The following is a 26810-nucleotide window of genomic DNA, read 5'->3' as shown; positions in this document are numbered from 1 at the left end:
TCCAGACGTCGCTACTAAAGTTGTACCATAATGCGTTGCCATCTACCTCCAAGACCTGAACCAAGTGGCGAGGGAGTACTCTGCAGCTCCGCGTCATTCATATAAAATACATTACTTAGCCCTCTCGCGCCGTACTCTTTAGTAACCAAGTTTCTACAGCACAGTTTTGCCAAGAATATGATGCAACGTCTTCCGTCGGATGATACCCACCTTCATTCGGGCAACGTGGTACGAAGCGAGCACATGCGTACGCGTAAGAAACTGAACTTGCACAGAACCCGCTCTGGAACCATTGTCGAACTCCTGATACCATAGAATATCAAATCTTGAGTCAGGACCAAAACATCTTTTGGAACTGGACCGAAAGAAACCGGCTCTCATCACCAGGGCGGCACCTGACAGAATCGCGACACTCCATTTGTTACAACCGAACTGGCCTTTCTTTCTGTCCGCCAAACATTACAGCTACGTTTGGATGGATGGGAACTTCCTGTACTATGCACTACAAATTGCACATCCTGATCTTTAATATTTCAATGTGCAACTTCAAAATCATCATTGCTATCTAATGGAGCGCCTGCAAACGACATACAGACCTATCTTTCAAAACTTCGTCAGCATTGTAATGATCACACCTTAGCTCACGACCAAACTTCTCCCATCGAACCCCTTCCCTACTGGCCACTTCCTCACAGCGTGCCGGCCAGAGTGGTCGAGCGGTTCTAGGCGCTACAGTCTGGAACCGAGCGACCGCTACGGTCGCAGGTTCGAATCCTGCCTCGGGCATGGATGTGTGTGATGTCCTTAGGTTAGTTAGGTTTAAGTAGTTCTAAGTTCTAGGGGACTTATGACCTCAGCAGTTGAGTCCCATAGTGCTCAGAGCCATTTGAACCAATTTGAACCTCACAGCGTTTCTACAAACAACAGAAAAAATCTGCTTATGGACTTTAAAAGAGTTCAGTGATTCAAGCAGCAATAAGAGTGCTACACTTTTTCAAGAATTCAACTTATTATGTCGTATAATTGCTATTTTGTTTCATTTTAAGCGAATATTCCTTTGATTTCAACAACCTCAAGTCACATAGACAAGATCTCCCGTGGACCTTAGTGAAAAGCCATCTGTGTCGATGACGAACTTATAAGAAATAGTAATGGAAAAACTAAGAAGCCGAAGAAGCTGACGCCGATAAAGGCAATAATGAAAAAAAAGCACGTCTGAGCGGCTGCTCTCGATTCAGAGGTAAGCGTGTTAGAATCCTCTCGGAGAGAAATTTTTACTGGAAGTATTTGGCTGGCAAAGGAATACCAGGTAGTGACACCAAATTTCCGACGTCAAGTTCCTGACTTCAAGTTCCTGATAGCCATATCCTGGATTAAATTCCATACCTCTCCTCAGTGTGTCATGAAGTGAGGACATGTGAGTCTGTTGACGGTGATCCGTCCGTCGGATACGGTTGTTAAGCTCGGCGGCCCCCGTGGTGCTGTTCGAGAGGAGTCGGCACCGGGTTTCACCGTCCCCCTTCCCTTTACCGATAACAACACAAACCTGACACCGTACTGTATAAGCACTCATCACAGTCATCCTCAAGGAAGGGATGCGCATTTGATACTTCATTACAGGTCGGAGGAAGGTAACGGCAATCCACCTCTACTAGTATCTTGCCTAGAACGGCGATGCAGGTTCCCAGCATATGCCTACCTACTCTCATTCGTTGAGTACAGGACTACTTTGAATTTTCCCTAACACGACTTACGGCTCTGTTGCTTATGGAAGTAATTGCTTTGACGGAAATTAGAAGATGTGTGCAGCTTCGGACCAACAATCACCTGTTCCTGGGCGCACCCAATCTTATATTTCAATACTGTATGCTGTGATGACGTTGTTGTAGCCATATTTGTTTCCGGATTAACTTCTTCAACCTATCTTTATTAAGTACGAGGTGCATTCAAGTTCTAACGCCTCCGATTTTTTTTCTAATTAACTACTCACCCGAAATCGATGAAACTGGCGTTACTTCTCGACGTAATCGCCCTGCAGACGTACACATTTTTCACAACGCTGACGCCATGATTCCATGGCATCGGCGAAGGCTTCTTTAGGAGACTGTTTTGACCACTGGAAAATCGCTGAAGCAATAGCGGTACGGCTGGTGAATGTGCGGCCACGGAGAGTGTCTTTCATTGTTGGAAATAGCCAAAGTCACTAGGAGCCAGGTCAGGTGAGTAGGGAGCATGAGGAATCACTTCAAAGTTGTTATCACGAAGAAACTGTTGCGTAACGTTAGCTCGATGTGCGGGTGCGTTGCTTGGTGAAACAGCACACGTGCAGGCCTTCCCAGACATTTTTGTTGCAGTGCAGGAAGGAATTTGTTCTTCAAAACATTTTCGTAGAATGCACCTGTTACTGTAGTGCCCTTTGGAATGCAATGGGTAAGGATTACGCCCTCGCTGTCCCAGAACATGGACACCATCATTTTTTCAGCACTGGCGGTTACCCGAAATTTTTTTGCTGGCGGTGAATCTGTGTGCTTCCATTGAGCTGACTGGCGCTTCGTTTCTGGATTGAAAAATGACATCCACGTCTCATCCATTGTCACAACAGACGAAAAGAAAGTCCCATTCATGCTGTCATTGCGCGTCAACATTGCTTGGCAACATGCCACACGGGCAGCCATGTGGTCGTCCGTCAGCATTCGTGGCACCCACCTGGATGACACTTTTCGCATTTTCAGGTCGTCATGCAGGATTGTGTGCACAGAACCCACAGAAATGCCAACTCTGGAGGCGATCTGTTCAACAGTCATTCGGCGATACCCCAAAACAATTCTCTCCACTTTCTCGATCATGTCGTCAGACCGGTTTGTGCGAGCCCGAGGTTGTTTCGGTTTGTTGTCACACGATGTTCTGCCTTCATTAAACTGTCGCACCCACGAGCACACTTTTGATACATCCATAACTCCATCACCACATGTCTCCTTCAACTGTCGATGAATTTCAATTGGTTTCACACCACGCTAATTCAGAAAACGAATGATTGCACGCTGTTCAAGTAAGGAAAACGTCGCCATTTTAAGTATTTGAAACAGTTCTCATTCTCGCCGCTGGCGGTAAAATTCCATCTGCCGTACGGTGCTGCCATCTCTGGGACGTATTGACAATGAACGCGGCCTCATTTTAAAACAATGCACATGTTTCTATCTCTTTCCAGTCCAGAGAAAAAAATCGGATGCCTTAGAACTTGAATGCACCTCGTATATGTAGGACTTCCAAAGCGTTAATGCCATTAACAGTGTGTTTATTGAAACGTAAGTGGTTGTTAAATGAAGATTTCTTAGTGGTACTAGTGTTCAGATTTTCTCCCAACTTTATCCCAAAGTTCCTATCTGTCTTTCCTACATGATATCTGTTACAATTATCGCAATTAATTTTTAAATGCCGCACTGTTTTATTGTTTCTTTCTCATGCGTCCTGTGGTGCAAGATACTGCGTAGTTCATTATGTGCAAGAACGCCTACCTGCACTCCACCGGTATGAAATTTCCTTGAGATTTCATCGGAAATGTGTCCGTAATATGGCAGTGTTGCGTAATATAAGGAATTAGTCTTCGTCTACATACAATATTATTTTGTATAAGGATTATATCAAATGTAGCTTCATAGTGGAGTAGTAATTTGATTTATATTCCACGGCAAATGTGATAATTCATATTCATGTGTAAGTAGAGGAAACGGCTCGTGCCATGTCTGTAACGCGATTGTTATAACATCTTGTATCTTCGTGAGGAAAACGTAAAAAACAGCCAAATTAGTTGCAATAGTAAAAAGGCTTATTGAAACCACTTGACATAGGTATCGACGTCTTCGTTAAAAGAACCAGTGATTGACACCTAAAATGGTTAACATTATATACATGTTAAAATTCAGCCATAAAGTAAAAGTGACAACAAATCACTGACTTACGAAGAATTTTTGCTCCTACTAGTTGCATAATGTTGTGAAGGTACGTCAACAGTGTACTCATAGGGCACAAATAAGTATAAAATTCACCTCCATAAGAATAAAAACACAACGTATTGTACTAATTGTGACTGTAAAGTGCTTCACAACTCCACCTAGTGAACTGACATACTGCAATGTCTCTTGAGGAAAGTTTAGGACGCGAGTGGGTGTACATGTATGCGTGGGTCAGGGAAAGAATCGCTACGAATTGACTAGAAATACGGACAAAAAATGGTTGCTTGTATGATAATACGAAAGGATAAATGTTTAGCGTTTTATTTGGTTATAAAAATTTTTTTGAATCAATAAAACGAGTCAAATATAAAATAACTTGAAATACATCATTTGTAAGGCACAGCATTTGGGGGGGGGGGGGGGGGTGTCAATCATTGATGTTTCTGAAGAATACGTTTTTAAAGACGTCGAAACCTAGGTCAAGAGATTTTAGTAAATCTTTTTACTATTGCAACGGTTGTGGCTGATTCTTTCTCACGAAGATTGCGCTCTACAGTTGCTGTCTCCAGCCATGTTCAAGATTTTAAACGTCGTGTAATATTTACAAATTATGTACTTACGCTACAGTGTTTTCCACTTTGACAGATTCTTATTTTAGATGCTTGAAAATGACATAAACGAATATTCGGCTAATCGCCCTATTAATAAAAATGTTACACTCTACTGTGGATGATGTTTTAACTTTTCAAACGAAATGTTAGTTACTGTGCATGTACAGGATAGCAGGACGCATACGGGATTAAATTTGTGGGTGATTTGGTACACAGCGCTGCTATCTCAGACACCAGCAACAGCTCCAACCGGCTGCGCATCTAGTTGAACAGAGCTTGGATAGCAGATATGGGTTCGTTATTCCAGGCTCCAGCATGGTGCTAGAGTTCTTCAGTCGCAGTGGCTGGTGGCGAGCCAGGCTCTCGGCAACCCACGACCAGGTGTTCTCTGTGAGTGAAGGTCTGGAGAATGTGCTGGCCAGGGAAACAGTCGAACAGCCTCCGCAACGAGATCAGGACAGCATGAGCAACATGCAGACTTGCCTTATCTTGTAGGAACGTAGCTTCACGGAGACCTCGTAGGCATGCATAGCCACAAGCCTTAACACGTCAGAAATAGAACGACTGTTATTCAAACTATCGGTTATGTAAACCAGAGAATATCCTTTTTGTGTATCCAAGGCACCCCATGCAATCACACCAGGTGCTGGCTCCATGTGACAATGATGAATGCAATTTGGCACTAATCGTTCTCCTTGGACCCTCCCCACTCGGATACAGCCTAAGAGGAATTCATCTCAAAAAACTATATGTTGCGAATCCTGCGTTCAGCAATGTCGTTGGACGCACCATAGTCTGTGCGCTTCTCTGTGCTGCCCCGTCGCTGTGTGTGTGTGTGTGTGTGTGTGTGTGTGTGTGTGTGTGGTGATTACTAGCGCTCAGCGGCGAGGTTATCAGCGCCCTTGCAAAGATTAAAAGAAACGAGTGTGGCTAAAATGGCTGAATAAGTTGTGACACAGTAAGGGTTAAATCTCCAAAATGACACTCACTAACGCATACATCACTCGAGTTGACCCACACAACCACTCTATCTCAAACACATTAAGACAACTGAGAAAGGGTGGAAGGTGCCATAGCATAGATAAAATACAAGTAAAGTGACAGATGAGCTAAAACAACAGCTCATAGAAATGTGACTGGATGACCTCTTACAAAAAGATAGTCGTCCTGTTAAAATCTCCCTAAAATTTTAGGAAACAAGTTGGTCACACCACAAATCCTTAAAACTTGGATCACATTCGTTTAATTGTAACTTAAAACTGAGGGCAGATCTGTTGGCAAATCTACTGCTACCCTCTGGTCTGAAAATAAAACCGAGTCTAGTAAAATGTGGCGCACAGTGATCTGTACTCCACAATCACTACATATCTAAGGGTCCTGTCGCCAGAGGAAGACGCCATGTGTCAAAGTGCTGTGTCCTATACGAAGATGAGTGAGAAGAACCTCATCCCGCCTGCATGGCTGGAAGGAGGTGTGCCACTGGACTTTACCAGACGCCGCTTATTGTCTGTCATTTCCAGCCACTCATCTTCCCATCGACGTATGACTCTGTACCTCAACAGCTAGGTGATAGCACGCATGGGGATGGCACACTGAACTAATTGAGGTTCGCGACATTCCTCCTTGGCTGCTATATCCGCCCTTTCGTTCTCCACTGTACCCATGTGACTTAGCACCTAGCAGAAAGACACGTTCTTCCCCGATCTTTGCAGTCAGAGAAAGGTGTCCTGAATATTCTGGTCTAGTTTATCTTCTGGGTACAGACTCTGCAGAGAGTAAAAGCCAGCACTTTCTTTCCTTCCAATACCCATGCGTCCTGGCAACCCGCAGAAAGACACCTCCTTCCCCAGCCTTTCTTATTGGACGTGCGCGTCTTGGACATATTGGACTACTTTATCTGCTAGGTACAAGCGTTGTAGAGAGTGAAGGACACTCAGGGACTCGGAACAGACAAGCAATTTAGCACTCGAAACACCTCGCATCTGTTCCAGTGCCCTCAAGATCGCGTGTAGTTCCGCGTCGGAGACAGTTTTGAGGCAATCGGATCTTGAGGACACGATTAGGGAAAACAGTAGATCTGCCAACGGAGTCCTCCAGTTTAGACCCATCCGTAAATACAACTACAAAGTTGTGGTGCTCAGTTAGAATGTCGTAAAAGCCATATTCATTTGTCCAACCTCTCCTGTACTGCACTAAATGTGAAACTACTCTGCGCCTCAGCAGTAACCAGGGCGACAGGCGGTTCAAACACTGGATTTGGTGTACCACGTGATCCACACCAAGAGACTCGAGCACACGCTTCGCGCGGGTCCGAAACGGTCCCGTTGCCTGTGGACAATTGGTAAACAGACGTTCCATAGCTGGACAAGCAACGGTACGGTATGCTGGTGAACTGGGAGTAGCGAGTAACTTACACTCCTGACGCGCCACGTTGAGTTGCCGCCGGATGGTAAGAGGCAGTTCACCAGCCTCAGCACAGAGAAATGAATGAGAAGACTACACTGTAATATTTCCTTGTATATGGCGTGTAATTGTTCCTCCTGCCTGCTATGCGAGGTTGCACTGAGATGCTACTCATTTACATATCGAAGCATGTTGTATACTTCATGCTAACTGGGCGTTTGTTGAACGTCGTTTCATAGTGCTGAAATAAAATTTCTAGCTGTGTTGTTATTGTGGATTACGCATATTCATGCTGTGCACATGGTTTCAACATCTACAGCACGAGCATTTTCATCGTTCCTTTTACAGCTCTTTACCAGCGCCCCATACAAATGTGGTTTTCTAGAACACGCCTTAATTTCCTTATTTTTCTCCAGTCCAGGACAATGTACGACTCGATTAATGTGCAGTGCTGCGTTTCAGCCCACTGGGATACAACCTGCCACTGGAGTACACCAAGCTGGTGGCAGAGTGCACGCGCCAGAGGCGGAACCGCGAGTCCTCCGTCTGGATCTGCAAGCCCGTCTCGCAGAGCCAGGGCCGCGGCATCTTCCTCTTCAGGGTGAGTACCAACCACTCCGCCACTACCTGCGTCTTCTCTGCCGGTACTGTTCCTATTACTGTGTGCGGAACGTACCATGTTCCTAGCCTTTCCTTGTCAGCCTGCCAACAGATAACCTTTATTTAGATGTTCACTCACGGACTGAAGTGTTCGTACAGTCTTGAGTATGCAGTTTACTCTACCTCAGTGAATAATGCCATTGCGTGCATAATAAACTATAAACACAAACAGTTACAAGTAGTTGATTTGTGTAATCAGCTCACTATTCAAGATGAGAAGAAGTGACTGTTTGAAACCTCGTGGTATTTTCCGCTCTCACGTCCCCATTCAAGGACAAATGAAGGGGAAGAGGAAAAAAAGAGGTAAGTCAGGTGTTACGAAACATGAGAAAAAGTCCCCCCCAATGAGATTTTCACTCTGCAGCGGAGTGTGCGCTGATATGAAAAAACTGTGTGCCGGACCGAGACTCGAACTCGGGGCTTTGTCTTTCGCGGGCAAGTGCTCTACCAACTTTATTTATTTATTTATTTATTGGATTTTGTTCGTTGTCTTCGGTCTTTGCGGACGTCAAATGAGATCCGCTAAAGTTCGTTTGTTGAACCTTTCACTAAGTTTTTTTAATACAGAGGCCAACCAGCTCTCTGCCCGACCAACTGAGCTACCCAGGCACAACTCACGCCCCGTCCTCCCAGCTTTATTCCTGCCAGTATCTCGTCTCCTACCTTCCAAACTTTACAGAAGCTCTCCTGCGAACCTTGCAGAACTAGCACTACTGAAAGAAAGGATATTTCGGAGACATGGCTTAGCCACAGCCTGGGGTCCCGAGTTCGATTCTCGGTCCAGCGCCCAGTTTTAATCTGCCAGGAAGTTTCATGTCAGCGTACACTCCCCCAGGCTCTGGCTAAGCCATGTCTCCGCAATATCCTTTCTTTCAGGAGTGCTAGTTCTGCAAGTTTCGCAGGAGAGCTTCTGTAAAGTTTGGAAGGTAGGAGACGAGACACTGGCAGAATTGAAGCTGTGAGGACGGGGCGTGAGTCGTGCTTGGATAGCTCAGTTCGTAGAGCACTTGCCCGCGAAAGGCAAAGGTCCCGAGTTCCAGTCTTGGTCCGGCACACAGTTTTAATCTGCCGGGAAGTTTTATGAGAAAAAGTGATTTTAATATTTGACCTGCGATTACATCAATATATACGTACGTACAAGAATGGTCCTCTTTGGTGTATCGAATTTGCAAGTAGCGTTATTGGCATCTGGTGTGTTACCAGAATGAAGTAATTTCCCGAAATTCAGTCAGTCGTCAATCTGCATGGCGAAACAAATAGCTAAGTCAATCGAAACCGACGCAATAGTTCCATAATAATCATTGGTTGTGATAATTCAGCGATAGTACTCGCATCACGTGATTGTGAGGAAGCTGACTGAAGAGCTTCACTGCACCTGGACGGCAAAACTTCGTCAGGTTTTGCAGATCTTCATATTTTAGCCTAGAAATTGGAAGGGGATACGGAATAAAGAGAGGAATTGTTCGAGATAGATTGCAGCGAACAGGAGACAACTGTAAAGCTGTTGTGCACTAGACAAGCTAGAAATTCTGAAGTTAAATGTACCACTGTAAGCAGGTACTGGCAGTTCATACAGCTCATCCACTGGTTGAAAGTGTTATAATGCCCTTACGATGCCAGTCCTTACGGTGCCAATCTTTACGGTGATGAAATTTTCACTTTGACCACCAGGAGATTCACAAGATATATACATTACCAGCCAGAACGCTATGACCAACTACCTAGTAGCCGGTGTGTCCACCTTTGGCACGGATAACAGCGGCGAGGGCTCATTGCTTGGAAGCAGTGAGTCCTTGGTAGGTCGCTGGCGGGAGTTGGCACCACATCTGCACACACAAGTCACCTAACTCCCGTAAATTTCGGAAATGGGGCCGATGTGCTCTGACGCCACGTTCGATTATATCCCAGATGTGTTCGATGGGTTCGGATCGGCCGAGTTGCGGGGGTCTAGCACATCAACTGAAACTCGCTTCTGTGTTCCTCGAACCGCTCCATCACACTTCTGGCCATGTGACACGGCACATTATTATCTTGTCGAAAAATGCCATTTCCTTCGGGAAACATAGTCGTTACGAAGGGGTGCACCAGTGTACGGTACCCTTTGGCGGTCATGGTGTCTTGCACGAGTTCCACTGGACCCATGGATGCCCAAGTCAATGTTACCCAGAGCATAATGAAGCCGCCGCCAGCTTGTTTCCATCCCGCAGTACAAGTGTCAAGGAGCTGTTCCCCTGGAAGACGACGGATTTGGCCGTGCGGTTAAAGGCGCTTCAGTCTGGAACCGCGTGACCGCTACGGTCGCAGGTTCGAATCCTGCCTCGGGCATGGATGTGTGTGATGTCCTTAGGTTAGTTAGGTTTAAGTAGTTCTAAGTTCTAGGGGACTTATGACCACAGATGTTGAGTCCCATAGTGCTCAGAGCCATTTGAACCATTTGAACGACGGATTCGCGCCCTCCCATCTGCGTGATGAAGAAGGTATCGAGATTCATCAGACCATGCAACGCTCTGCCACTGCGCCAACGTCCAGTGCCGATGGTCAGTTGCCTATTTCAGTCTTAGCTGCAGAAGTCTTGGTGTTAACATTGGCGCGTACATGGGTCGTCGGGTGCGGAGGCCCATCGTTGGGGGTGTTCGGTGCACTGTGTATTCAGACGCATTTGCACTCTGCCCAGCATTAATGTCTGATGTTAGTTCTGCCACAGTTCGCGGTCTGTCCTGTTTTACCAGTTTTACCATACTACGACGTCCGACATCCCTAATGAGGGGTGGTTACCCAATCCCACGACGTCTGCACGTGTTTTCGCCTTGTTTTCACCACTTGTTGAAGACACTCACCACAGCATTCCTCGAACACCCGACATATCGTGGAGTTTCCGAAACGCTCGTGCCGAGCCTCCAGGCCATTGCAGTCTTCCCTCTATCAAAGTCACATAGATCGCGCTCATTCCACATTCTACACACGGACAGCACGCTCACTCGTACAACATGAATCGTGCGTGTGTCGGACTAGCAGTCATTCTTCACCAGATGTTTCTGCTATCGCCTGGGCGAGTTTACATCGAAAGTATGTCGATGGTCATAATATGCTGGCTGATCAGTGTACAGCTTTTCGTTGTCCTTATATTAAGCATAAGTGATGAAGTGAAACAGGATTAACGTCACTTCAATGACGATGTGTCCGCGGGCCTTAAGGTGTACGTCACAGCACGTGGTACAACAGCTCTTACGTATTCCATTGACTGTCTCCAGCGGGGAGAGAGTTACTACTTCAGGCCAGTTTAATAATTCCTAACTGCGCCTTTAAATGCATGCAAGCTCTCGACAACACAGGACAAAGTTAAAAAATTTTCGTGGTTATCCTGTCATTGGCATATTTATTTCCTGTGAGACCTGGACTGAGCCAAGCGTTCGCTGTGTACATCGGGCAAGGCAAATAGTATGACTCACAAGTTCGTTCGAGTTTGGCGCCCTTTTTCGCAGTGCATTCAGGATAAACATAAAAATAATATTCTCCTGTTGCAAAATCATGAAAATTGAACGAGTAAATCGAAATTTTCCGCTTAAGTAATCATCATTGGTTGCAATATCTGGCAGGGATACGTTTTCTGCGAAGCCTGTGCAAATAGCCGCCTTCTTTTTGTTTTTCCTTGGCTCCTGTTTGCTGATGGGAGAGACTGCATCAGAATTCTGTTTGCTTTGCTCTTCTGTGGCCGGGCGGGTCACCACTTATTTGCCTGCTTCTTCCCCCCCCCCCCCCCCCCCCCGAGAAACTGACATAATGGTTCTCTCCTCTTACAGTAAGACTGAGTGCTGATGTCTCCTAACTACAGCTACGAAGCAGCCTTGTCTGGAAGTAACCTTGTCTTGAAAGATTAATCGCCAAAATGTGCCCCCGTCGGGGGTTCGAGTCCTCCCTCGGGCTTTCGACCGCTGCTTCCCTCGATATCCTCTGGTAATGACTATCCAGGAGTCTATTTATGTCCTCGAAAACCGTAGATATTCAGTGGCCTTCATCTGGACCACAGGACATGTCGGAATCCCTGGAAATACACAAGCTGACAGGCTGGCCCAACAGGCTACCAGTAAACCGATTCTGAAGATCGGCACGCCGGAGACTGATCTCCGATGGGTCTTCCGCCATAGAGTTTTTGGGACCTGGAATATCGAATTGCACACCCTAAGTACGCCAAATAAATTAAGTGCTGTAAGGGAGATGACGAATGTGCAGAGGTCATCCATGCGAGTTACCCACAGGGACTCCGTTGTCTTTTGCCGGCTCTGCATCGACCATACTTGGCTGACACAGTCACCTCCTCTATCGCGAGGACTTACCCCAGTATTGCTGTCGGCTCTCGGTTGACGGTAGTCCACATTTTGTTGGACTCTCCAAATATAGCCGTCCTGAGGCTGTCTTTTAACAATTCGGACACACTAGTTACGATGTTAGGCGACATTACCTCAACGGCTTATCTAGTATTACGTTTTCTTCGCCGTGGGAGGGGGGAGGAGTTATCACTCAGTCTAAGGGTGGGCGTGTGGCCTTCTCTCCCAGGACTTCATCCAACCTAAGTTTAAACCTTTCCTCTCTCTCTCTAGTGCTGTCTGTTCGACTTCGTCTCGTCCTTTTACCATCTTTGTTTCTGTTTCCTTGTGTTTTCAAGTTATAGATTTTAGCGTGTTGCAGAGTGGCTGGCTCATCCTTTTTTATCCTTGTGATCAGCCAGCCCAGGCCATCTGCTATCTTGTTCTAACACCTTCTACCGCTTTTTCTCTTTTAGTTCACGTTTTCACTTTTCGTTTGCTTCTTTCGTTTTCTCCTTCACTGTGGTTCCTAGTTAGTTTTACGCCTATTTTCCTTCCCCAGATTTCAGATGATGAGGTTTGGTTGGGGAATAGTTTTAAACCGATACTTGTTTAAATGAGGAGAAAGAGACTGATGACCTTGTCGTTTAGTCCCTTTCCTCTCCAAACCAACCAACCAACACCCATCACCATACAACTGACAGGGTGTGGGTTTCGGATCAACTGGTCCCCTCGGAGAAACATCATTCCCCCTACCCACCCAGAAATATTTTATCCCCCCAGAAAAACATTTTTAGCTATTGCATGTATGCTCTTCAGTCATATAATGTTAAATAGTGTTTACTATGGCCGACGAATCATCTGCATTTTGAACAGAGGGTCAGGGACTGTAACCCATAAATTGCAACATGCAGGTGTGTCAACACCTTGCAGCTAAGAGAGCTCACTAGGCTGGGAAAGCAGGGCAAACTCGTAAAAAAGCGTAAATATGTCAGAATGTTTTGATTTAAATGTCTTTCAAGCTGCCAGATAAGTCGAAAAGCTAGTCCTCTTCTTTTACATCTAACTCTGCGCAGGATGTATTCGGCTCTTTTGTACTGTGATAGCATTTTTCATTCTGCATCCCAACTTTTACTCTGCCATAATTTTGACATTAGACGGCCATAACTTGACAACCGACGTAGATTTTTCTTGACTTGGCTTACGACTGATATGGTATAGGTTGTCTTTCAATTCGTATTGTTTATATCGGGGCAATGGATACAGTTTCACAAAGCAACAGGACGACCATTAATTACATGAATTTGTTTATCTTCTTACAAATTTAAACAGATTAGCACAAGTTAGGAACATTCCGCGCGTAAAATAGCTTACAAAAATATGTTTTTTACACTTAAAATCCAAACGAAGCTACTTTCTTGAAAGCGAATCTTCAATTTTATCGTAAGTATGCTTTTTGTATTTGTCTGATTCACTTTAAACCGTTTCCGCGCATTCAGTTCTCGTGAGAATGAATTTTACGTGCTACATTTAGGTCGAATTTTAAACCATTGTATCTCGAAAACGGTGAAACGTCCCCTTAGAAAAATTATGAATGACTGCACTGGTAAACTTCTACGTTATTTGATTTTCAAACAGCTGAGCAAAACTGAGCGCTACGTGGGGTTACCAACATAAAAACCTAAACAGCCTACTTACAACGGATAAAGATTATTGGACAAAAAAATTCGGTTTGGCATTATCCATTTACCTACCTTCGCGCGAAGTTTGAACGATTCATACGAGTTTGAAGTACAGAAGTGGCTTACTTCAAAAACCTTCCAGAAAAACTTTTTCGTGTTTTTGCACGTAAAATCAGAACGGTGCATATACGAATGGTGCCTGTACCTGAGGATTAATTGCAGCCCAATTCAGAGATTTGCAAAAGCAATTAATCGATTCGCGTAATTTGCCATAACGCCAGCTCCTGTTCGTCGTTCAAATCTTGATTAATTTAGTGTAACACAGCAACAGTAAGACAAATGTTCGAATGACTATACAAATGGCTGCTGGTCCGGGATAAACCAAAAACTATTCACCCCATGTGCCTAGTTCAAATACGAACCGAGCACCGAAACCACCACAAACCGCGATTCTGCGAGAGGTCTTTTCAGATACAAGGGTTGTTCAGAAAGTCAGGAACGATCGGTCGCGAAATGGAAACCACAGTGAAAATCAAAACTGTTTTCTTTACACATTTAGCTACATCTTCCAGATACTTCTCTACATAGTCGCCGCTCCAAACCAAATATCCAACACCATCGTCATAGAAGGCAGCCGCCTGTGTTTTCTGAAAATTCTCTACACTAGTCTATAATGCGTAGCCTGCGCCCAAGTGTTGTCTTCGCATCCAGCGTTTCATGTGAACAGAGATGATACTCAGGACGAGCCAATTAGGGCTGTGTTGTGGGTGATGGAACACTTCCCATCGAAAAGGCTGCAGGAGCATCTTCACTGCCCCTGCAGAGTGCGGCTGAGAATTGCCATGAAGAAGGAAGTGCGTGTCAGTTGAGTTAGGTGGGTTGCATTCATTACGGCGAAGCCGTTCAGCGGGCCCTCCTACTTGGCGGGAGACATTGTTGTTTTAGGCACCTTTACTCGTTTACAGTGCGGTCACGACTGAAAAGAGCGTCTTGATGCGGCCGACGGACATACTAGAGACACTGCCCAAACCGTCTGTGAAAAGACTCGTCGGATTTTCAGTGGTTTCCATTTCGTGACCGATCGTTCCTCACTTTACGAATAGCCCTTGAACATTTGTAACAGCGCTTCCGCGCTGTAGCGATTCTGGCATGACTTGCATCATTGTTGGTGGGTCCCATTAGCCTCTCGTCCTTCTACACAATGTACAGTGTTCCAAAGCGACTACTTTGCTGTTCAAGCGGGTGACTAATATTTTGTGCTGGAGTTGATTACAGAAGAGGAAGTAAACGGGCTTTTGGCCTCTGGCACTGCCTCCAGAAAGTGAGCGAGCTGACGTACGACTCGAACGCGGTGGTGCAGCAGTACATCGAGAACCCGCTGCTGATCGGCGGCTACAAGTTCGACCTGCGACTGTACGTGTGCATCCCGTCGTACCATCCGCTCACCGTCTACCTGTACCGCGAGGGCCTCGCCCGCTTCGGCACCGACAAGTTCTCGCTCAGCGATCTCGACAACCCCTTCCGCCACCTCACCAACAGTTCGCTCAACAAGCTGGGCCGCGGCTACACGCAGAAGAAGGACAGGGTTGGCGCAGGTACGTCTCGCACCGCCATGCACTTGGCAAGCAGTTTTGTGTGTGTGTGTGTGTGTGTGTGTGTGTGTGTGTGTGTGTGTGTGCGCGTGTGTGTGCGTGTACGTGTGTGTTACAACTCTACCCGTATTTTTTTTACTTAATTTTACTTCCTTCTTCCGTACTGTGCTTTGGTTGCATTTTCAGTGCACGTACGAGGGCTAGTCAGAAAGTAGCGAACGTTTTGGCATTATAAAAAAAACTAAGTACAAGAAATACATTTTACTATACAGGGTGTTACAAAAAGATACGGCCAAACTTTCAGGAAACATTCCTCACTCACAAATAAAGAAAAGATGTTATGTGGACATGTGTTCGGAAACGCTTAATTTCCATGTTAGAGCCCATTTTAGCTTCGTTAGTATGTACTGTACTTCCTCGATTCACCGCCAGTTGACCCAATTGAAGGAAGGTAATGTTGACTTCGGTGCTTGTGTTGACATGCGACTCATTGCTCTACAGTACTATCATCAAGCACATCAGTACGTAGCATCAAAAGGTTAGTGTTCATCACGAACGTGGTTTTGCAGTCAGTGCAATGTTTACAAAAAAAGGGTTCAAATGGCTCTGAGCACTATGGGACTTAACATTGTGTTCACCAGTCCCCTAGAACTTAGAACTACTTAAACCTAACTAACCTAAGGACATCACACACATCCATGCCCGAGGCAGGATTCGAACCTGCGACCGTAGCAGTCGCGCGGCTCCGGACTGAGCGCATAGAACCGCTAGATCACCGCGGCCGGCGCAATGTTTACAAATTCGGAGTTGGCAGATGCCCATTTGATGTATGGATTAGCACGGGGCAATAGCCGTGGCGCGGTACGTTTGTATCGAGTCAGATTTCCAGAACGAAGGTGTCCCGACAGGAAGACGTTCGAAGCAATTGATCGGCGTCTTAGGGAGCACGGAACATTCCAGCCTATGACTCGCGACTGGGGAAGACCTAGAAAGACAAGGACACCTGCAATGGACGAGGCAATTCTTCGTGCAGTTTACGATAACCCTAATGTCAGCGTCAGAGAAGTTGCTGCTGTACAAGGTAACGTTGACCACGTCACTGTATGGAGAGTGCTACGGGAGAACCAGTTTTTTCCGTACCATGTACAGCGTGTGCAGGCACTATCAGCAGCTGATTGGCCTACACGGGTACACTTCTGCGAATGGTTCATCCAACAATGTGTCAATCCTCATTTCAGTGCAGATGTTCTCTTTACGGATAAGGCTTCGTTCCAACGTGATCAAATTGTAAATTTTCACAATCAACGTGTGTGGGCTGACGAGAATCCGCACGCAATTGTGCAATCACGTCATCAGCACAGATTTTCTGTGAACGTTTGGGCAGGCATTGTTGGTGATGTCTTGATTGGGCCCCATAACGTTTGGGCAGGCATTGTTGGTGATGTCTTGATTGGGCCCCATGTACTTCCACCTACGCTCGATGGAGCACGTTATCATGATTTCATATGGGATACTCTACCTGTGCTGCTAGAACATGTGCCTTTACAAGTACGACATAACATGGGGTTCATGCACGATGGAGCTCCTGCACATTTCAGTCGAAGTGTTCGTACGCTTCTCAACAGCAGATTCGGTGACCGATGGATTGGTAGAGGTGGACCAATTCCATGGCCTCCACGCTCTCCTGACCTCAACCCTCTTGACTTTCATTTATGAGGGCATTTGAAAACTCTTGTCTACGCAACCCCGGTACCAAATCTAGAGACTCTTCGTGCTCGTATTGTGGACGGCTGTGATACAATACGCCATTCTCCAGGGCTGCATCAGCGCATCAGGGATTCCATGCGACGGAGGGTGGATGCATGTATCCTCGCTAACGGAGGACATTTTGAACATTTCCTGTAACAAAGTGTTTGAAGCCACGCTGGTACGTTGTGTTGCTGTGTGTTTCCGTTCCATGATTAATGTGATTTGAAGAGAAGTAATAAAATGAGCTCTAACATGGAGAGTAAGCGTTTCCGGACACATGTCCACATAACATATTTTCTTTCTTTGTATGTGAGGAATGTTTCCTGAAAGTTTGGCCATACCTTTTTGTAACACCCTGTACACATATGAAAGAGTGACTGACATACTACTTTTCTAAATAGTCACCAAACATATTGAGGCACTTATCATAGCGGTGGACAAGCTTTAAAAGACCTTCGTCGTAAAATTCTGCCGCCTGAGACTTCAGCCAGTGAGTCACGCCTGCCTGGAGTTCCGCATCGTCATCAAAGCGCTGCGTTGCAAGCCAGTTCTTCATCTTGTGAAACAAGTGGAAGTCGCTTGGTACAAGATCGGGGCTGTAGGGCGGATGAGGGAAAATTTCCCATTTGAATGAACTAAGGAGTTCTTAAGTGCCGTTTTGCCGTGTGAGGTCGGGCATTGTCGTGCAAAAACAAAATTTTGGACGTCAACTTAAAATTTTGGACGTCAGCTTTCCTCGGCGTTTGTTTTGCACTGCTTTTCTAAGGCTGTGCGAAGTTTGACAGTACCAGGTAGAATTTACGGTTGCTCCACGTTCGAGAAAATCAATAAGAAGCACACCTTGCCTATCCCAAAACACTGTCGCCATCAACTTCCTTGCTGACAATTTTTGGAAACATATTCTTGTTTTTTTGGGGGGGGGGGAGGGGGGTCACCTTGTGTGCCCCTACTCCATGGACTGCAATTTTGTCTTACAATTGACGTGTTTTACCCAAGTCCCGTCACCGGTTACGATTCGATCCAGTAATGAATCACCATGTTTGTGGTCGGCCTCCAGAAATGTCAACGTTGTCCCTATTCACTGTTCTTTATGGTGCTCTGTAAGCATTTTGGGCACCCATCGTACACAAAATTTGTGGTAGCCTAGCTTTTGAGTAACAATATCAAACAACAAACTCCGTGAAACTTGTGAAAAATTAAGCGAAAGCTCCGTTATTGTAAAGCGACAGTTTTCACGAATAGTTTCATCAACTTTAGCGACAAGATCGTCAGTCACAATGCTCGGGCGTCCACTCTCCTCTTCATCATGAACGTTGGTTCGGCCATTTTTAAACCGAATGCACCATTTCCGGGCGGACCATTCACTCATTATGTTGTTTCCGTACACTTCGCACAGTTCACGATAAATTTCTATAGGTTTTAGGTTTTTTGCCAACAAGAACCGTATCACAGACCGCACCTCAGAACTGGTCGGATATTCGATTGCAGCGCACATTTCAAATTCGAATATCGAAAACCCCATACGTGCAGAGACGTTCCCGCTGTCACGGATGGATGCCGACTGAGCTGACGAGCAGGTTAATACCAAAATATACGTGATCGGCGCTCGCCTAGCTGCGTCAGACGGAAACGTTCCCTACTTTCTGACTAGCCCTCGTATTAAATTCCATGCTCATACCCGACAACGAAACATGTAGAATTGTCATCATTTTTAAACAGTTTCTGCCGGTAGATATGCAATGCTGCTTTTACTGCAGGTTACAGAACGTACGTCATTAATGTACAGCCACCTACTGAGATTTAAAAGTTTCTGCGTGAAGAAAGCGACTGATGCTACAATCTCTGAAAATGTATCCAATGTGGTCGCTCCTATTTCTTTAACATCACCGTCGTTAAAATTATTGATGAAGCTAAATAACCGATGGAGCGCTTTAATATAGAAGTTTCTGGAAACCCAATATGTGTAGAAGAGTGGAATACACAACTGGAATAGAGTTTAAACGCTGCAGACATTTGTTTCATTCACACAATATTGCACACATCAGTTAATATTAAAGCAAATGGGTTGTCGTTTTTTGATTATCAATTACAACGAGCTAGGTATATTATGCCCTTACTCTATCATTATTTATATATTCCTTCTTCCACAGCATTCTTTATATGATAGATCGACGAAACCGTAACGTTCTTTCTTTGAACAGCATACCATAAGGACGCTCTCTATCACTTTTTTTTAAAAAAAAAAAAGTATTTCAACTCGACCTCCAACAGTCTGTGTTCACTCACAACTTTACACACCAATAATAAATTACTGAGGACCTTTTCTACAATTTTTGTTCACTTCGCCATCCTGCAAACAAAGGCCATTATTATCTTCCTCTTCACTGTCCATCAGCTGTCTCCCTTCCGGGATCCTCTGAATTTATGCTAATTTTAATTTATTTCGGCATAGTAACTCAGAGAAAAAAATCGTAATATCAAATTATAATTAATATAGACTAATGAAATTTGGGGAACACATTTGTGTAGATAATATGTTTAAGTAATCAAAATTGCAAATGTGAAATGCTGGTACATTAGTAACCGGTGTAACCGCCAGAATGTTGAACGCAAGCATGAAAACGTACATGCATTGTGTTGTACAGGTTCCGGACGTCAGTTTGTGGGGCAGAGTTCCATGCATGTTGCATTTGATCGGTCAGTACAGTGTCGGTTAATGCTGTTTGTGGATAAAGCTCGAGTTGTCGCTCGTTGATGTTCCACAGGTAGTCGACTGCAGACTGAGTTGGTGATCTATCAGGCCAGAGCAACGTGTCGACACTCTGTAGAGCATGTTGGGTTACAACAGGGGTATTGGGCGAGCGTTATTCTGTTGGATAACACACTCTGGAATCCTGTTCATGAATGGCAGTGCTACAGATCGAATCACCAGATTGACGTACAAATTTGCAACCATGGTGCGTCAGATACCCACGAGAGTGCTCCTGCTGTCATATTAAATCGCACCCTAGACCGTCATTCCAGCTGTAGGTCCAGTGTGTCTAGCTCACAGACGGGTTGGTTGCAGGCCCCCAACTGGCCTCCTTCTGACCAACACACGAACATCACTGACGCCGAGGCGTAACCAGCTTTCATCAGAAAACACAACAGACCTCCGCCCTGCCCTCCAATGACCTCTCGCTTGGCACCACTTAAATCGGAAGTGACGGTGATTTGGGGCCAGTGGAACGCACGCTACAGGGCGCCTGGTTCAAATGGCTCTGAGCACTATGGGACTTAACATCTGAGGTTGTCAGTCCCCTAGAACTTAGAACTACTTAAACCTAACTAACCTAAGGACATCACACACATCCATGTCCGAGGCAGGATTCGAACCTGCGACGGTCGCAGGCCGGCCCACGGCGTCTGGCTCGGAGCTGTCCATGAGGTAACCTGTCTGTAACAAGCCATTGTGTCACTGTGGTGCCGACTGCTGCTCGGATTGCTGTTGCAGATGCAGTACGATGCGCTAGAGCTATACACTGAACACGACGATCCTTCCTCTTGGTAGTGCCATGGGCTGTCTGGAGCCCAGCCTTCTTGCGACCATACATTCTAGTGACCACCACTGCCAGCAATCAGGTACAGTGGCTACATTCCTGCCCAGTCTTTCTGCAATATTGCAGAAGAAACACACAGCTTCACGTAGCTCTGTTACACGACCTCGTTCAAAGTCAGTGAGGCGTTGTTAATGGCGTCAGTGTCGCCTTAAAGGCATTGTTGACTAACATCAACTCGCCACGTCCAATCTCAAAGCTAACTTAAGTTTACGAACGTTACATCGTGTATTTAAAGCATATCTGATTTGCCGCCTCATAGTGGTGCTACTAGCTCCTCTCTTATGTGACTGGCGCGAAACTGGAACAGACATTATCTTTCAGACGTAGAAATACGCCTACCAAGTTTCGCTTATGTCACACAACTCCTTCTTGGTTTTGCGATTCTTTTCCGTCAATGTTTTTATACGATATAAAATATACGTACAGTATTTTATATATGTTTGCGTACGTCATACAACATAAACGAAAGAAAACACAGAATTAGCCGAGCGGTCTGAGGCACTGCAGTCACGGACTGTGCGGCTGGTCCCGGCGGAGTTTCGAGTCCTCCCTCGGGCATGGGTGTGTGTGTTTGTCCTTAGGATAATTTAGGTTAAGTAGTGTGTAAGCTTAGGGACTGATGACCTTAGCAGTTAAGTCCCGTAAGATTTCACACATATTTTTGAAAACACAGACAATAAACAATTAATCAAAGGAAATTCTGTCACAGTGTATGTGTAGGAACACGCTTTTAAAACCGAATAATCAGAAATTAAAAATCAGACAGACTGAATTATTTCCAATGTTATTAGCTTTAACAACCCGAAGAAATTATACGAGTACAACAGAATTCAGTACAAAAGATCGCAGATCAAAAATAGTATATTGTGGTCTCTTGCAATAGATACATGTTGCATTATCGATGCATACAGAAATGTCGCTTGCAGAAGTTACAGGCAATTTGCAGTAGAAAATTTCTCCACCGTTTTTCTCGTTCGACCATCGGTTTAATCAATAATTAATGTGAAAGACTCTTTATATAAGAACCTTTTGGAACTGGCTGTGATTTGAACAAGCAGTCGCACGCGATTGTCACATCATTCAACCACGCGGGTGTGTTCCTGGTTCGTATTGACACTATGTGGTGCGTACGTAGAAGGGAAAATGTCGCACATTCATTCGACGATACGCGCCCAGTAACTCTGCAGGCTAAGGTCACGACACATATGGCGTTTCTAGAATTAGGCCCCTCTTTCGCTTAGGTTACTGTTGAAACTTTTCGTGCATTTTACGAGAAAGCTATTTAGTTTAGATGAAGGAGCTGCTTGAAATCGATATAATGTGATCAATTTATGTACAAATAAGTCTGTTTTATTTAATTCTGACATATGATTGCCAACGGCTTTGCCGCCGTGGCAACACCGCTTCTCGTCATATCATCGAAGTTAAGCGCTATCGGGCTTGGCTAGTACTCTGATGGGGGACCATCCGGTCTGCCGAGCGCTATTGGCAAGCGTGGTGCACTCAGACCTTGTGATGCTAATTGAGGAGCTACTTAATTGCAAAGTAGCGGTTCTGTCATGAAAACTGACAACGGCTGGGAGAGCGGTGTGCTGACCACATGGCCCACCGTATCCGCATCCAGTGATGCCTATGGTCTGAGGAAGACACGACGGTCGGTGGGTACCGTTGAGTTTTCAGGGCCTGTTTGCAAGGAGTTATTAGTTTTTAACACATCATTAGTGAATTGCAAAATATTAAATACGGCTCTGTTTATATTGGTTTGTTTAGAAAGTGATATAAATTGTAGCTTCTTAGTTCCTATTATCATTATCGGTACATCACTTGGTATTCAGAACACCTCAAAAATTCACTCTATTTATGTATGCATTTACTTTTGAAACCAACACATTTATACACTCGCAGCAATCTCATTGCAGTGTTGTGCAAACTATCAAATTTCCGTAGTCCTTTTTCTGACTTACGTCTAAGCACTGGCGTCTTTTGTTTTGACCTTGTACTATACCATCTGTGGAAATATTCTAAACCGACTCTGCTAATATCTGTCTCGTTTAGGGTAGACGTCAGCAATACTAGTGACAGAAACGTTCATTTTGTGAACATGGCATAGAAGGTAGATGAGTTACAGCATTACAGAATTTCAATGAACTTTCCCTGGATACCAGCGCACCAGGGCATTTTTTTAAAAAAACGACTACGTGGACTTATTCACAATGGGTGCAACACATAATGGGCACTTGTTTATCCCCGATATCAGTTAATCCAAACAGTGCCCTGATCTCAAAACAAAGGCATGTAGCGAATGTAAAGAAGAGAGGGAAGAAATGCAATGGCTCAGAAGCTGCCAGTATGCTTATCAGAAGCCTGCTCCCCCTAGGGGATCGTTTACGTGTCGGCCAATATTGAACATTCATCATAAGGATACGCTTCCATCATGGAAACTTACCCAGCCACCTCGATAGGACAGACATTTGACATTCCTCAACTAGTTCATGTTCCTCAACATCAGCAGATGTTTTCAATAACAGGTTCTTTTCGTGTGAGTAGTACTTTATGCAGGAGATATTGAAGATGAATCACCAATTAATTTCCCAGTAGCCTTACCTGTATTCTCGTATGTTAAGGTAGAACAATTTACAGAATTGTCATAGCCTTTTCAAGAGATTGCAGCCTACACTTACTGCTAGGTGTCTACTCTCTCTCCTAGCTTCTATACTATCCCTTTGATAGTCACGTATTCCTTCACCTTCGCAAAAAATTTCATATAGCCAGAGTGTTATATAGCAATTTCACTTCAGAACGAGTTAGTGTATTTGTATGGTTCTTTACTTTTCCGCAGCCGGCCGGCGTGGCCGAGCGGTTCTAGGCGATACAGTCTGGAAAGGCGTGACCGCTACGGTCTCAGGTTCGAATCCTGCCTCGGGCATGGATGTGTCTGATGTCCTTAGGTTAGTTAGGTTTAAGTAGTTCTAAGTTCTAGGGGACTGATGACCTCAGAAGTTAAGTTCCATACTGCTCAGAGCCATTTTTTACTTTTCCGCCTCAACAATTAATAACAAATATTTTTACCATTTTCGATCATGTGTTACTATACTTTATTATTGTAATACTATTTGCCTCTATATGTCACTACAGTTTTTTATCAGATGTTTTTTTACCAGATGTTCCACCTGTCTTATATGATATGATCATGAAATACCCATATAAAATAAAACTATTCTATACCATCACTACGTGTATAATCATTATGGTGTCGCATTGCTCTGCTCTAATGTGGAATCTTGCAGGATTTCAACGCAGATAAATTGCCAGTGCTCACTTAGAGCATCTGCGGCATTAAACAAACACCTAGTAGGAGTCTATAGAGCTACTGCACCTAAAGCTATAACAGTCACAGGTTTCTTGAGAAAATTTCATCTGATAAACAAGAAAAATTTACACGTATTGACAGAGGCAGACGTTTATTTAAGGACACGATGACTTCGTTAGACAACTGTAATCGGTACGACTGTTGAGTTTAAGATGTACCTAAAATTCACCTCAAACTTGCTGTTCAAATGGTTCAAATGGCTCTGAGCACTATGGGACTCAACATCTTACGTCATAAGTCCCCTAGAACTTAGAACTACTTAAACCTAACTAACCTAAAGACATCACACACATCCATGCCCGAGGCAGGATTCGAACCTGCGACCGTAGCAGTCCCGCGGTGCCGGACTGCAGCGCCAGAACCGCTAGACCACCGCGGCCGACAAACTTGCTGTTGGTAAGTCTTTTGTAAAGCACCTGAATGTATTTCTAACTTATTAAAAAACTAAAGTACTAGACTTAATCGCGTCCGATGAGTCTGCTTTAACAGAATTCCCTGCGGTTGAACCTATTGAAGTTTGGAAAGCACTCGGGTAAGTGTACAATGCAAACCTTCTTCTCCAAGCCTTGGAACATGGTAGATGTTCTGGAATAGTGTTCGTGACTATGTCGTGGTTTTCGCTGGGCCCTGTAGTCACAATGAAGGTGACAGACAGTATGTGACTATGTTCGTTACACATATATGTTTCTGATCAGGTGATTGCATAATTCAAGATGAGCCTCTACCCACTCAATGGAAATGTCCGAGATTGATCTAATGAATATTAGGATGAGATTAAAGTTCCACAATTGTCAGGTTTCAGAATCAGCGTCATAGCTATCCGTAAAGACAAACATGATTATCTTAAGCTACATTCTATTTTTTACATTCACTGACTTATACATAACGACGTTCAAACTCACTCTAACTCATTCTATCTCTCTCTCTCTCTCTTTCTTTCTTATGGCTGCGTACGGCACCCCTTTCTTTGGCACACGAAGGGATGAGTGAAGAAAATGTAAGCCATTTCCCCTTCAGTATTACATTTATGAACGATACCGTTGTTTCCGAACGATGATCGATTTTTGATAACAAAGTTGATGTTGTTCTTGTTGCTGTTGTTGTTGTTACTGGTTTTTTGCACGTATTCACGCTACCATATCCTGTGCAAGCCTCTTAATTTCTGCATAACTACTGCAACCTACATCCATTTGAATCTGCTTACTGCAGTCAAGCTTTTGTCTCCCTTTACAATCTTATACCCTGCATTTCCCTCCGTTAGCGAACTGAGGAGTCTTTATGCATCAATACGTGACTCATCAACCACTCCTTCCTTTCAATCAATCTGTGACATAAATTTCGTTTCTCCCAAGATCTTTTGCGAGCTACATAGAGACTGTTGTCGGTGTTGGCTCTAAGCACTACGGGACTTAGCATCTGACGTTCAAAAATGGTTCAAATGGCTCTGAGCACTATGAGACTTAACATCTAAGGTCATCAGTCCCCTATACTTAGAACTACTTAAACCTAACTAACCTAAGGACATAACACACAGCCATGCCTGAGGCAGGATTCGAACCTGCGACCGTAGCAGCAGCGCGGTTCCGGACTGAGGCGCCTAGAACCGCTCGGCCACAGAGGCCAGCTGTTGTCGGCATTCTCGGTCGTGTAAATAACTGTCTACAAGAGGTTGTATACTTGACACCGAGCGTTATTCTGATTGCATGGTTCTGTGAAACAAACATTTCACTCCTCAATGTCGAGTTATCCCAGAAACATTAGTGAATGTGGATAGGAAATATATGCCAAAAATTGAAAGTTTCATTCCTAAAATCTTGCGTTATCCATAACGTAAAAGTTGCGGAGCTCACAAGTACAAGACGATCCGTAACGCGTGACTTCTAGTCATATCTCATCATTTTTTAAGCGTCATCTACTTTTTTCCCTCAGTTTGGGGCAGTAGAGATCACGTTAAGGCATTTATGGAAGGCAGTTTTGTAGCCCAAAAGCACTGCATTCTTTCTCTGGTCGCTTGCCTTATTTATCTCGTCGCTCCAGTCGCTCTTCTGCTTTTCTACTTTTGCTCATCGCAGAACCCCTAAAGTTGTTGATCGGTGATCTTTACTTTATCAGTCAGCGATATATTACTGATTCAGTCCAATGATCTTGAGGTCCTTCTTTACTTCTTTCAACCATTCACTGAAGACTTAAGTTGTCGAGTACATAAAAAATCTGCCGCGTTAGTGATGTTGCATCCATCCTGAACAGATGTCCGTAGAACTTCAGTCGCCGTTCCTTTATGGACTCCATCAGGTGTTCATTACCCCTGAACAACTCTTATCTTCCTTGGAGTCTGCACCATCTGTTTGGTATCCAAGGCCACAATGTTTTCGGAAGGATATTACGCTCAAACGTCTCGGCATCTCGTAGTCCAGTGTTTCTTGTTATTCTGGGGCATTCATTTGCTTATAGACATTCAGTTTTTATCACTGTGTTTTAGTATCCCTTACTTATAAATTCGTCACAGATTAATAATCATTATGCTAGACTCTTGCATTTGCTTATATGTCCCTTCCTATTCAGGAAAGCGGAGCTCAAATTCGAGATTTCTGTTTTCCATGTTTTCCTTACATTGACTAAGGCATATTCCTGGATGGCTCCTTCGGAGGAAACGACAAGGGTGAACTGTTTCCCCACAGTAGTGCTGTAGGGGTCGGTGCTCGGTTTCTTGCGACCTCGTCGTCGACGGCGCACTAAGCCGAAGTCTAGTTATCTTTTTTCAACCGATTTACGAGCCGAAGATAGTAGCCTGAATACCCACGGTTTGACACCGGCAACAATTCTGCTCGTCTGAGGTGGAGCGAGGAGTCGAAGGAGTCGACTGTGGCGTAGCAACAACATCGGTTCG

The 26810-nt window shown here is 44.7% G+C and overlaps 1 protein-coding gene across 1 annotated transcript in view; it reads left to right on the top strand.

Annotated features, from left to right (window-relative positions):
• The window catches only part of LOC126419447 (probable tubulin polyglutamylase TTLL2), a 410877-nt gene that overhangs the window by 280932 nt on the left and 103135 nt on the right, over window positions 1-26810 (top strand). The window contains exons 5-6 of the mRNA XM_050086635.1: window positions 7430-7568; window positions 14932-15208. Of these exons, the coding sequence (XP_049942592.1) occupies window positions 7430-7568; window positions 14932-15208 (416 nt within the window). The remainder of the gene's footprint in view (window positions 1-7429; window positions 7569-14931; window positions 15209-26810) is intronic.

This window comes from Schistocerca serialis, chromosome 9 (assembly GCF_023864345.2).
Source record: "Schistocerca serialis cubense isolate TAMUIC-IGC-003099 chromosome 9, iqSchSeri2.2, whole genome shotgun sequence".
Taxonomy (NCBI): domain Eukaryota; kingdom Metazoa; phylum Arthropoda; class Insecta; order Orthoptera; family Acrididae; genus Schistocerca; species Schistocerca serialis.
Note: the sequence above shows the minus strand (reverse complement) of the source record. Positions and strands in the feature narration are given on the sequence as shown.